Source organism: Pristiophorus japonicus, chromosome 1 (genome assembly GCF_044704955.1).
Source record: "Pristiophorus japonicus isolate sPriJap1 chromosome 1, sPriJap1.hap1, whole genome shotgun sequence".
Taxonomy (NCBI): domain Eukaryota; kingdom Metazoa; phylum Chordata; class Chondrichthyes; family Pristiophoridae; genus Pristiophorus; species Pristiophorus japonicus.
In genome coordinates, this window is record NC_091977.1 from 486,256,672 (window position 1) to 486,270,127 (window position 13,456).

At 45.0% G+C, this 13,456-nt stretch overlaps 1 protein-coding gene across 1 annotated transcript in view; it reads right to left on the reverse strand.

Moving 5' to 3' along the window:
- The window catches only part of LOC139269299 (solute carrier family 22 member 13-like), an 80,131-nt gene that overhangs the window by 29,481 nt on the left and 37,194 nt on the right, over positions 1 to 13,456 (reverse strand). Inside the window, exon 3 of the mRNA XM_070888367.1 lies at positions 4,420 to 4,574. Within this exon, the coding sequence (XP_070744468.1) occupies positions 4,420 to 4,574 (155 nt within the window). The remainder of the gene's footprint in view (positions 1 to 4,419; positions 4,575 to 13,456) is intronic.

Below are 13,456 nucleotides of genomic sequence, written 5' to 3' on the forward strand. Positions count from 1 at the left end.
TAAAAATAAAAAAGGGAAGGTGGCTCAACCGTGGCTATCAAGGCAAATCAGGGATAGTATTAAAGCCAAGGAAGTGGCATACAAATTGGCCAGAAATAGCAGCGAACTCTGGGACTGGGAGAAATTTAGAACTCAGCAGAGGAGGACAAAGGGTTTGATTAGGGCAGGGAAAATAGAATACGGAGGAAGTTTGCAGGGAACATTAAAATGCAAAAGCTTCTATAGATATGTAAAGAGAAAAAGGTTAGTAAAAACAAACATAGGTCCCCTGCAGTCAGAATCAGGGGAAGTCATAACTGGGAACAAAGAAATGGCAGACCAATTGAACAAGTACTTTGGTTCTGTATTCACTAAGGAGGACACAAACAACCTTACGGATATAAAAGAGGTCAGGGGGTCTAGTAAGAAGGAGGAACTGAGGGAAATCCTTATTAGTCGGGAAATTGTGTTGGGGAAATTGATGGGATTGAAGGCCGATAAATCCCCAGGGCCTGATTGTCTGCATCCCAGAGTACTTAAAGAGGTGACCTTGGAAATAGCGGATGCATTGACAGTCATTTTCCAACATTCCATAGACTCTGGAGAAGTTCCTATGGAGTGGAGGGTAGCCAATGTAACTCCACTTTTTAAAAAAGGAGGAAGAGAGAAAACAGGGAATTATAGACCAGTCAGCCTGACATCGATAGTGGGTAAAATGATGGAATCAATTATTAAGGATGTCATAGCAGCACATTTGAAAAGAGGTGACATGATAGGTCCAATTCAGCATGGATTTGTGAAAGGGAAATCATGCTTGACAAATCTTCTGGAATTTTTTGAGGATGTTACCAGTAGAGTGGACAAGGGGGAACCAATTGATGTGGTGTATTTGGACTTTCAGAAGGTTTTTGACAAGGTCCCACACAAGAGATTAATGTGCAAAGTTAAAACACATGGGATTGGGGGTAGTGTGCTGACGTGGATTGAGAACTGTTTGGCAGACAGGGAGCAAAGAGTAGGAGTAAATGGGTACTTTTCAGAATGGCAGGCAGTGACTAGTGGGGTACCGCAAGGTTCTGTGTTGGGTCCCAGCTGTTTACATTGTACATTAATGATTTAGATGAGGGGATTAAATGTGGTATCTCCAAATTTGCGGATGACACTAAGTTGGGTGGCAGTGTGAGCTGCGAGGAGGATGCTATGAGGCTGCAGAGTGACTTGGATAGGTTAGGTGAGTGGGCAAATGCATGGCAGATGAAGTATAATGTGGATAAATGTGAGGTTATCCACTTTGGTGGTAAAAAGAGTGAGACAGACTATTATCTGAATGGTGACAGAGTAGGAAAAGAGGAGGCGCAACGAAGCCTGGGTGTCATGGTACATCAGTCATTGAAGGTTGGCATGCAGGTACAGCAGGCGGTTAAGAAAGCAAATGGCATGTTGGTCTTCATAGCGAGGGGATTTGAGTACAGGGGCAGGGAGGTGTTACTACAGTTGTACAGGGCCTTGGCGAGGCCAGACCTGGAGTATTGTGTACAGTTTTGGTCTCCTAACTTGAGGAAGGACATTCTTGCTATTGAGGGAGTGCAGTGAAGGTTCACCAGACTGATTCCCGGGATGGCGGGACTGACATATCAAGAAAGGCTGGATCAACTGGGCTTGTATTCACTGGAGTTCAGAAGAATGAGAGGGGATCTCATAGAAACGTTTAAGGTTCTGACGGGTTTAGACAGGTTAGATGCAGGAAGAATGTTCCCAATGTTGGGGAAGTCCAGAACCAGGGGTCACAGTCTAAGGATAAGGGGAAAGTCATTTAGGACTGAGATGAGGAGAAACTTCTTCACCCAGAGAGTGGTGAACCTGTGGAATTCACTACCACAGAAAGTTATTGAGGCCAATTCACTAAATATATTCAATAAGGAGTTCGATGAAGTCCTTACTACTAGGGGGATCAAGGGGTATGGCGAGAAAGCAGGACTGGGATACTGAAGTTGCATGTTCAGCCATGAACTCATTGAATGGCGGTGCAGGCTCGAAGAGCCGAATGGCCTACTCCTGCACCTATTTTCTATGTTTCATTTGCGTAATCTCTCCTCATAATTTGACCCTTGGAGTCCAGGTATCATTCTGGTAAATCTACACTGCACGCCAACCAATACCCTTCTTCAGATGTGGTGCCCAAAACTACTCAAAATACTCCAGGTGTGGTCTAACCACTGCTTTGTATAGCTTTAGCATAACTTCTACCCCCTTGTATTCCAGTCCTCTAGATATAAAGGCCAGTATTGCATTAGCCTTTTTGATTATTTTAGGTACCTGATCATGACATTTTAATGATCTATGTACCTGAACCCTCAAATCCCTTTGGATCTCCACTGTTTTTAGCTTTTCTCCATTTAGAAAGTATTATGTTCCATCCTTTTTAGGTCCAAAGTGGATGACGTCACATTGAAATCCATTTGCCACAGTTTTTCCCATTCGCTTAATGAATTAATATCTCTTTGTAATTTTATGTTTCCATCTACAATGTGTCATCAGCAAACTTGGATATATGGCTTTCTACCCCATTATCTAAGTCGTTAATAAATACGGTGAATAGTTGAGGCCCCAAAACAGATCTTTGCAGGCCACCACCAGTCACATCCTGCCAAAGAGTACCTGCCCATTATTCCTACTCTCTGTCTACTGCCACTCAGCTAATTTCCTAACCAAGTCAATAATTTGCATTTAATTCCTTGAGCTTCACCTTTAGCTAACAATCTCTTATGAGGGACTTTATCAAATGCCTTCTAAAAGTCCATATAAATCACATTTCCCTATCTACTACTTAGTCACCTCCTCAAAAAATTCAGTCAGTTTCATCAAGCATGACCTACCCTTTACAAATCCATGCTGGCTGTCTCTGATCAGCTGAAAATTTTTAAGGTGTTTAGTCACTCTATCCTTAATTATAGACTCTAGTAATTTCCCGACAACAGATGTTGGTCTAACTGGTCTATAATTCTCTGGTTTCCCTTCCTCAGCTTTCTTAAACAACGTAGTGACATGAGCAATTTTCCAATCTAAAGGAATGGTTTCAAAATTGAGAGAAGTTTGGAAGATTCTGTGTCTTCCTCTTCCCTCTGTGAGCAGATGCTGTAAATCTGAAGTAAAAGCATACAATTCTGGAAATACTCTGCAGGTCAGGCAGCATCTTGACCTGAGGTGTGAACTCGGTTTCTCTCTCCATGATGTTGCCTGAGCTGCTGAGTATTTCTAGCATTTTCTATCTTCTCAGAGGCCCTCCTTTACCATACGAGGCCTTACAAGTATCCAGCAGCACTACCAGTACACTTAACAAGCTATAACATGTATTGCACCAAGCCACTACGTCAATAAAATTTTTAAAAGTCTAGTCTAAGAGCTTAAATGCAAACTTACCTGAAAGATGTTTGTGTCAGCATTTCTGTCAGTCTGCTGAACGTTCACTGATTTCACACTCCCAGCCACCAGCTCCTCAAGGCCATTTGCAGTGTCCTCAGTGAAAGGCAGCAATGTTCTACCAGCCAAACTGCAGCCTGTGGGATAGCACTGTGTTTAGGCACAGGCACAACCAAGAAAATCACTAAGGGAATGAATAAGGGCGATGAGTTGATTTCTTGATGTCATATTGGATGGATAGATGTATAAAGTTGGATTGGAAATTTTGCTTTGTGGTGGATTTTATATCAGCATTGTGGCCAAGAGGACACTGTGATGGTCAGTAACAGAGGGAAGGTAAGGTGTGGGACAAATCTTGAAAGGAGAATTGGGGTTGTGGTCACTGGTGCCATGGGCAGTTGATTCCATTCCAGATATCCTGGCCAAAAAGAGGGCTGTCTGGGTTGCATTCTTCCTTCTGCTTCCTCCTCCTCCTTTGTGTCTTCCTCTTCTGTGTTTTTTTATGTTTCTCGGTTCCTACATCCATAGTATAACCTTGTCACAGAAGAATCCTAACCTCTCAATATGTTCTACTTGCACACGACATCTTGAAACATCTTAACATTTTCCCTATTCAAGTCTTCGAAATCCCTTCTTATACAATCCACAGGATTTAAAAACCTAGCCCTGGCATCACCTAGCCATTGCTTTATCATTTACCTCAGTGCCTTTCCTACTCATTGTGACCTTGCACATTCTGCTCTAAATTTCATGGAGTTCTTTACCCCACAGAGTGTGATCAGCAGTAGGTAGTGGAGGCAAAATCTATGCAGCCATTTTAGAGAAGTCAGATGCTGTTATTTGATGGTCGGAGGACATATCGTCTGAATGGATAAGCTAGGATGGACGGAATGGTCTCCCTCATCCATATTTATCAAGTGATCTTATGAAATAAGAGGACTGAAATGCGAATGGCTTATGAAAGTGCAAGCCACAGCGTGCCAATGAGTTTGCTGAGGGTGTGGAGCGCTTTACACATACCTAAAACAAAAGTGTTAATCTGCATGCCAGCTACTGATACACCAAGAACAAACTGCAGAGAGATGAATAAGTTGAAGGTTGGTACAAACGCTGCTCCCACACCACTGGCTAGCTGAAGAAGCAGTGAGAGCAAAACAATTGGTCGTCGACCAAACCTACAAAAAAGAAAGAGACAATGTTATTAAATGTGCACAATAGCCATCTTGTAGCAACATCCTATCTTCTCCAGGACACCAGCTCTAGTAGTAAAGGCCCCAATTTTGCCCATCACTGGGCGCCGTTTTTTCGGTGCCCAGTGAATTTTTAGACGCCAAAGCTCAATTCAAAGATTCCCCAGAGTCGGGATGCCGGTGTCTACTGCCAGCGCCAGAATGTTTGGCGCCAAATATTCTGGCGCTGGAGTACCTGTAAAAGAAGGTTCCGCGCCATTTCTTTATATAAGGGAAACTTTCCCCAACTACAACATTTTTTAAACCAGCGCAGAGGAACACGGTAGGAAAAACTCTTACTTGCAGTTAGAGAATCTGTGCTGGCCCGCTGCTATCCCTGGCCGAAGGGACTTCCATTTAGCTTACAATTAAACTCTACAGTAACTTAAAGACCAAATTTTAACTATAAGCGGGTATAAAATAATAAATAAAAACTTACCCATAGTGATGCTCCTGCGATGAAAAAAGAATGATGTCAAAAAAATAATAAAATAATAAAATCTTTATCTTTTTCCATTGATGTCCTCAAGGCCCAAAATACTCCAAATAGTTGAAGGAAAACATTAAAATGTTCCAAAAATGAAGAATCAGCATACCAATCCTCTTCTTCTTCTGGGATACAGTGCAGCCTTCTCCCCATTCTCCTGGACGTCGAATGGAGTCGGTGCTAGCCCAGGCTGAATGTCCTCCACCCACACGGCCCACTCCTAGCCCAGGCTGAATGTCCTCCACCCACGCGGCCCACTGCTAGCCCAGGCCGAAGGTCTGCACACACAGGACAGTGCAAGACACTCCAGGCTCAAAGGCAAGCAACAGTGATCTCTATTAAAGGTGGAACATTACATTGAAAAAAAAATAATCCCACCACAAATCTTTTAGGTTTTTATGGAGTGTTGGAGTGCTTAAGTGGAAAATATATAATTTATATTAACTATTACCACCACATATTTTTTTATGTTTCAAAAGATTGTTGGATATTACATAATGGCTATTAAATATTCCCACCACCAATCTTTTAAGTTTTAAAGGAGTGTTGGAGTGCTTAGCTGGACATAACCTTAGGCTTTTAAATATTCCCATCACAAATCTTGTATGTTTAAATGGAGTTTCGGAATGTTGGAGTGCTTAGGTGGACAATAAGACTAACTGTTCATGGATGCCGACGGGCTGATGGTCACTGATATATGCACCATGGTACTTCGTTGCATGCACCAGTGACCCAGAACAAGACAGGATCCATGAACACCTTAGTACTGGAACCTGCCCCTGTATCATTTAAACCAACAGGTTGCAAGGGGTGAGGCCATTTTACATTTTCAGTCAGGTTCTCCTTTAATATTTATTAGTGCAGCATTAAAAAGTGCAGGGGTCAGGTTAAAAGACCAAAATTAAAATGTTTAATGAACATTTGTACAGCCCAGTTGTAATTAGCTTGATTTTACTTATGTTTAAACCTTCAAAACTTTAAAAAAATGTATTCTGAACCATGGCAAACTTTACAAAGAACAATCAACTAAATCAACCAAAAAAACAAACAAGACATCTATACTCTTCATTAGCGCTGTGCGCCAAACCTGCCCCAGTAGATGCCGCTACCACAGCGCGTGCCCATAGTTGCAGACTTCTGCTTCCTTGTCCCCCGTACCCCCAGGTAGTCTATTTCTTTTCCGGGGCGGCATTTCTTGATGCTGGGCTACAACAGGGACAGAGCCAAAATGTGTCATAGTGGAATGCCTCTTCATTGTCAACCTCATCCTCAGGATCAACCCTTGAATTTGATGCAGAGTGGAAAGCGCTCCTCGCATTAAGGACAGCCTGGGTGAGCCTCGTTATTGCTGATACTACCTCGTTCAACCATCTCGAAAGTCTTTCAACTTGTAATGACAGTCTCCTCAACTCTGCCCTCACCCCACCAAAGGCTTCAAGGAGCAATCGAGATTGTTGGATGTTCTCCCCGCTCATCCTCACAAGATGTCCCATGTTCTCAGAGTCCAGTGTTTCTGCATCAGGTCTGGAGTTTTCCCTCCTATGACGTCTTGCAGGTGTGGCTTGGTATGACATACTTGTACCCGCAGCCTCATACTTGTACACCTAGAAAAGTCCTCTCGCTTGATTCGCTCATGAAAAGGCTTGGAATTCTCGAGGGGTTCAGCACCTCCAAATCCAGGGTAACCATCTCGTCGTCTAATAATTCTTGCTGCCCATCATTGTCCTGAGTTGGAATATCTGGCATGCCGTTTTCTTGAACATCCTCTCCTTCAACTTTAGGTGCACCTTCTGTCTCTATCTCTGCGAAACAAAGATAGATGCTTAGTTAGCATCATTGAGGAAGGAGAAGCGTAGGAAGCACACGCATGACGTAACATTTAGCCAACCCAGACTGTGCAATTTGCAGGACTTACCCTCTAATGTAAAAGTGGGCCCAGCTTCTGCATTGATTGTTGGTCTTCTCCTGTAGCATTTAATCATTGATGCTATCCTCTGCTCCACGGCTGTTAGTTGCAGTCTACTTGGCGGACCTCCTCCAGTTTGTGACTGTTCTCTGTTGATCTGTGACACCATCTTCTGCAAAGATGCAAATGGAACTTTTTAAAGAGAGGGTCCTTCTGAACACACGCGCACGCACACACATCATCATCATAGGCAGTCCCTCGAAAGTGAGTTCTTAGGTGATTGAACAGTCCAATACGGGAATTACAGACTCTGTCACAGTTGGGACAGACAGTCGTTGAAGGAAAGGGTGGGTGGGGAGTCTGGTTTGCCGCACGCTCCTTCCGCTGCCTGCGCTTGCTTTCTGTATGCTCTTGGCGACGCGACTCGAGGTGCTCAGCGCCCTCCCGGATGCTCTTCCTCCACTTAGGGTGGTGTTTGGCCAGAAACTCCCAGGTGTCGGTGGGGAGGTTGCATTTCATCAAGGAAGCTTTGAGGGTGTCCTTGAAACATTTCCTCTGCCCACCTGGTTCTCGTTTGCCGTGTAGGAGTTCCGAGTAGAGTGCTTGCTTTGGGAGTCTTGTGTCAGGCATGCGAACAATGTGGTCCGCCCAACAGAGCTGGACGAGTGTGGTCAGTGCTTTGATGCTGTGGATGTTGGCCTGATCGAGGACACTAACGTTGGTGTATCTGTCCTCCCAGGGGATTTGCAGGATCTTGCGGAGATATCTTTGGTGGTATTTCTCCAGCGATTTGGAGGTGTCTACTGTATATGGTCAACATCTCTGAGCCATACAGGAGGGCGGGTATCACTACAGACCTGTAGACCATAAGCTTGGTGAAAGATTTGAGGGCCTGATCTTTGAACACTCTTTTCCTCAGGCGGCTGAAGGCTGTGCTGGCGCACTGGAGGCGGTGTTGAACCTCGTCGTCTATGTCTACTCTTACTGATAATAGGCTCCCAAGGTATGGAAATTGGTCCACATTGTCCAGAGCCGCGCTGACTGAGGGGCGGTGCTGTATGGCAGTGTCAGGTTGGTGGAGGACCTTTGTCTTACGGATGTTTAGTGTAAGGCCCATGCTTCCGTATGCCTCAGTGAAGACGTTGACTATGACTTGGACTTCAGCCTCTGAATGTGCGCAGGCGCAAGCGTCGTCCGCGTACTATAGCTCGACGACAGAGGATGGGACGATCTCATGGGACAGTCTTGGATCTGGCCTGGAGACGACGAAGGTTGAACAGGTTTCCCACTGGCCCTCCTAACCCTGGTCCCGCATTCACGTAGACTACGCGGGTCCCTTTCTCGGAAAAATGTTTCTGGTTGTATTGATGTTTATTCTAAATGGATCGAATGTGTTATAATGTCGTTCAGCACATCCACCGCCACAATAAAGAGCCTTCGGACAATGATCGCTACACATGGTCTGCCCGACATCCTTGTTAGTGACAATGGATCATGCTTTACGAGTTCTGAATTTCGCAAATTTATGTGCTGTAACGGCTTAAAGCATGTCAGGTCAACCCCGTTCAAACCAGCTTCCAATGGCCAAGTTGAACGGGCAGTACAGATCATAAAGCAGGGCATGCAGCGAGTGACGGAAGGCCCCTTGCAGACCCGTCTGTCTCGCGTGCTGCTTGCATATCGGATGAGGCCCCACTCACTCACGGGTTCCGCCCGCCAAACTCCTCATGAAGAGGACCCTCAAAACAAGGTTGTCCCTCATGCACCCGGTTTTAAGTGAGATTGTCGAAAACCGGCATCTTAAGCAATGTACATATCATGACCACAACTCTAACACGTTGAAGCAACGTCGATGACGCTATTTCCGTGCTGAACTTTGGTACGGGCCCCAAGTGGCTCGCAGGCACTGTCATAGCTAAAGAGGGGAGTAGGGGATTCATGGTAAAACTCACTAATGGCCAAACCTGTAGGAAGCACATCGATCAAACCAAATTGAGGTTCACCGATGAGCCAGAACTGCTGGATGACTACAGTGACATTGACTTCCAACCACAAGCAACAGAACCAGCGGTTCACCAAGAGACAGAACCTATCGCACCGGACAGTCCGACCAGAGCCGCAGCACCACAAGGCAGCGACACTCCGGTCAGGCCGCCCACACCCAGCGTCCAACTCAGGCGCTCAACCAGAGAGCGCAGAGCCCCAGTCAGGTTCGAGCTGTAAACTGCATCGAAGACTTGGGGGTGAAGTGTTGTGATGTATTTGCAGCCATGCTCTGTACCATGTGTTAGATCTCTTAATTTCCAATGAAATACGAACTCCGATTGTAGTTTTAATGTCACTTTATATTGGCAGCAGTAAGAAGCTCTTGGCTTTAAGCCAGGTCTTTGTCCTTCTGAGACCACATGGTCAAAATGGCTGTACTTGTACCTGGATCAATTTACAGAAAAGAACTCGCCTTCTTTGACCTTATTGGCTCAATTAATAGTCTTTTAACCTTTTAATTGGCTCACTACCCAAGGTCCTAAAATGTCAAGTTGATTGATGACTTAATGCAACATGCTCCCACTCACGTAGCATCTCTGACTTGGTGTCTGAATTTTCACAGCCTGTCTAAATGCAGCCTGTTTGAATTCTCTATCAATCCCCCCTTTGATTCTTTCACAAACTGAATTATAAAACATCAGGTATCACTGGTTAAACATTCTACAAAATAATTTCATATAGAGTTTCCTTCTAAAATTTGTTGATGTGTTTTGCCACATGTCCGGACTAGTAGCTTCCACACAAATTTACACCAACCCGAGTTCCATCGTGGCCACAATGGAAGTCTGGTTTTAGTAGGTTAATTAACCTTATTCCAATTTAATCCAAATCAATATCTTAGTTCAACCAGTAAACAACCTTCCCTTAAGCATAACATACCCTTGTGCCATGTACAGACGGTCTGCTGGGACCTGCGAGGTGTCTCACCTGCGGGACAGCAGCTACAGCCGCCTGGTCGCAACAACATTTAATCAACATAAACAAACAATATAAAAGTAAAATAATTACAACAAATAGAATTAAACCTTCCACCAATGAAGTTCCTATTGAACCTAACCATTCAGTGGCTCCACTCCACAAAGTGAATGATGGGGGTTGCTTAAGTTTTTCTACCTCCTTTTGGATATGCTCCGCCAAGCGGGTAATTTCTTCGGAGCTATCTGGGATATATGTGCAACACTCAGTTCTGAGTAGGGTGCAAGTACCTCCCTTTTCAGCCAGGATGTAATCAAGGGCCAGTCTATTCTGTAGGGCTACTGTGCGGATTGCTACCATTTCTGCATTGATTTTAACTAGGGCCTCTGAGGTATCATTGGCTACCCGTTCCACAACGGATGCCATGTTAATGGATTCCCTTGCCAGTCTGGCGGTCCCATACCTGGGAATCAGAATGGCAAAGAACCTCTCTGTTTCTGTGATAGCTCTCTTAGGACGGTGTAAATGTTCCGACAGTGACTTTATATGATACATACAAGGCACAATGTAGGCTAAATAGCAGGATCCCGTCCAATTCTGGGGCAGCCAAGGGTACGCCTTGTGGCCACACACCCAATAGGTGCCATTATAGGCAATGAATGGTAGCTGTTTCTTTGTCAGCAATACTCCAGGGCCTGTCCAGGCTTTTCCATCTGTTTTATTCAGAATTCCCGTTACGTTAAAAATTCCCACATCGGCCCAGTTTGGACGGTTCCGTGGCTTGATTATATTATAATTCCGGGAGCAGTTACTATACCCCACATTTTGGCCTCCTTTGATGTTTCTAATCAGACAGACCGATTCCCCCGGTCTTCCTATTCCCGTTATATTAGTGATAACAAAAAATGGGGGCCGTTTGGAATTATTGTAGCACGGTTGGTATCCCCCTTCAAAGGTAGTCAGATTGTAACCTGCTGACTTCCATTTACGTGCCCAGTTTTCCGTATCCTGAAACGCATTGCCTGTTTTGTTTTGATTAATTATCCACTCAGCCATTTCCGAGATATTCAAGGGAACTGGCCTCAAGGGAATCCCTCCCTTTGAGTGAATAGGAATATGCGCACATACCCAACAACTAGAAATGTTACCTTGTTTGGCATAAATGTATGACATATATAAAAAGGTATTTACGTGTAATTCCCTTGCTACTCTATTTCCCTTTGGTGCAGAGGGTCGGCTAGTAAGAAGTAGGCAAATGCATAGAATACCTACAGTCAATAATACAGTAAATTTATACATTTTCGCAAAAAGTAATTGTCCTTATTAGATTTCAGCTTCAGTTACGGGTGCTCGTTAACGTGTGAAGCGTGGATCCAGGCTTTCTTTCCTTGGACTTTAACAGCTGCCTGGGTGGTCAATAACACTTGATAAGGTCTCTCCCACTTGGCACCCAAAGGTTCTTTATGCAACTTTTTCACATACACCCAGACTCCCGGGATGATGTCGTGTCCTCCTTTGGGTGGATTACCCCAAGCTGCCTATACCTGTCGGGAAACAGAACTAATAGCATTGGTTAGGTTCTGACAGTATGATAACAAAGTGTCACTCATTAAGTGAACATCAGCTTTCCGTAAATCAATAGTTCCTGGCAGCGACATGGGTCTTCCTGTTATAATTTCAAATGGGCTTAGACCTGTAGTTCTATTCGGGGTTGCCCTAATGTTACATAGCACTATTGGTAGTGCCTGGGGCCATGGTGTTCCTTCTTGGTGATATTTGGCAAGCCGTTGTTTCAGAGTTCGATTCATTCGCTCTACTTGTCCTGATGATTGTGGATGATAAGGACAATGTAAATCCCACGTAATGTTCAGTAACCTACAGACTTCTTGGCAGACAGCACCTGTGAAGTGTGTTCCCTGATCTGAGTCAATGCTACTCGGGACTCCCCATCGGGGAATGTAATCCTTACACAAGACCTTTGCAGTGTGATTGGCTGTGGCTCTTTTAGCTCGGACAGCTTCTACCCATCTAGAGAATCTGTCGACCATGACAAGAATGTTAGTGTATCCTTGGCATGAAGGAAGAGATATATAATCAACCTGCAGATGCTGGAATGGTCCGACAGGAGCAGGGGGCCTCAGTTGGGGCATTACCGTGATGGGTCCAGAATTATTTTTCTGGCAGACCACACAGCAGTCTGTTACCAGCTGGGCATGTTTTTTAAATCCCCGACCCCACCAGCTTTTCTGGAACCGTGCCGTCATCTGTTGTGTGTCCCCACGAGTGGATCTGTTGGGCTAAAAAAGGCATAAGTGCTTGTGGCGCGACTGGCTTGTCGGTAACTCTTTGTCTCCAGACACCATCTTCACATAGCTTAATTCCTGCCTCAATCCATGTTCATTTTTCCTCTTGGGAGCACTCGCCTTGCATTGTTTGAAGGTCTCATGTCAGAGTCCTGAGTGCTTTCAATCTGCACATCTGTGTTGGTTCTTCTGGAGGAACGCCCTGTGAGGCGGCATCTTTAGCTGTCTGGTTGGCTAGGGCATTTCCCTGAGCTTCTGTGGTATTTTCCTTGGTATGGGCCTTACACTTCAGGATGGACACTTCCTGAGGTAATTGTATGGCCTCCAGTAAGTCTCGGACTTCTTTTCCATTTCGGATAGGTGTACCAGCAGCAGTGAGGAATCCTCTTTTCCGCCATAACAGACCAAAGTCGTGAGCAACTCCAAAAGCATAACGCAAATCTGTGTAGACATTAGCTGTCTGTCCTTCTGCTATTCGACATGCTTCTGACAGGGCTCGTAACTCAGCCTGTTGTGCTGACGTTCCTGGGGGTAAACATCCTTTTGCCACTACCTCATATAAGGTTGTAACTGCCCATCCTGCTTTTCTGGTACCATTGTCAACAAAGGAGGAACCATCTGTAAACAGGATGAGGTCTGGGTTGTGCAGAGGCTCCTCTGCTGCTAAGGCTGCTTCTTCTGTTTCTTTTAAAATCTCCACGCAGTCATGCTCTTCACATTCTCCCCCCTCTTGCTCCTTCGATTCTGACATCGGGAGCATAGTTGCGGGATTAACCGGGCTGGCCCGGACGATATGGAGATTAGGAGCTTCCAAAACTGCTGTACAGCGGGTCCATCTAGCTGCCATCACCTGAGACATTCTATTCATAGACAGCAAAGCGTATACGGTGTGGGGACATTTGACAATCAGCTTTTGGTCGAGGACTAGACCCGCAGTGATCATTACCGCTCGACATGTAGCTTCCATAGCCCTTAGGCAACTTCCTCATCCAAGGGCTACCGCATCCAGTTTTGCCGAATAATAGCCAATAGGTCTTTGTCGATCCCCATGTCCTTGTGTCAGTATAGCTGTCATATATCCTTCTTTCTCATGGACAAACAGGGTAAATGGCTTACCACTGTCGGGGATTCCCAGAGCCGGTGCCAAACACAAAGCCTTTTTCAAACTCAG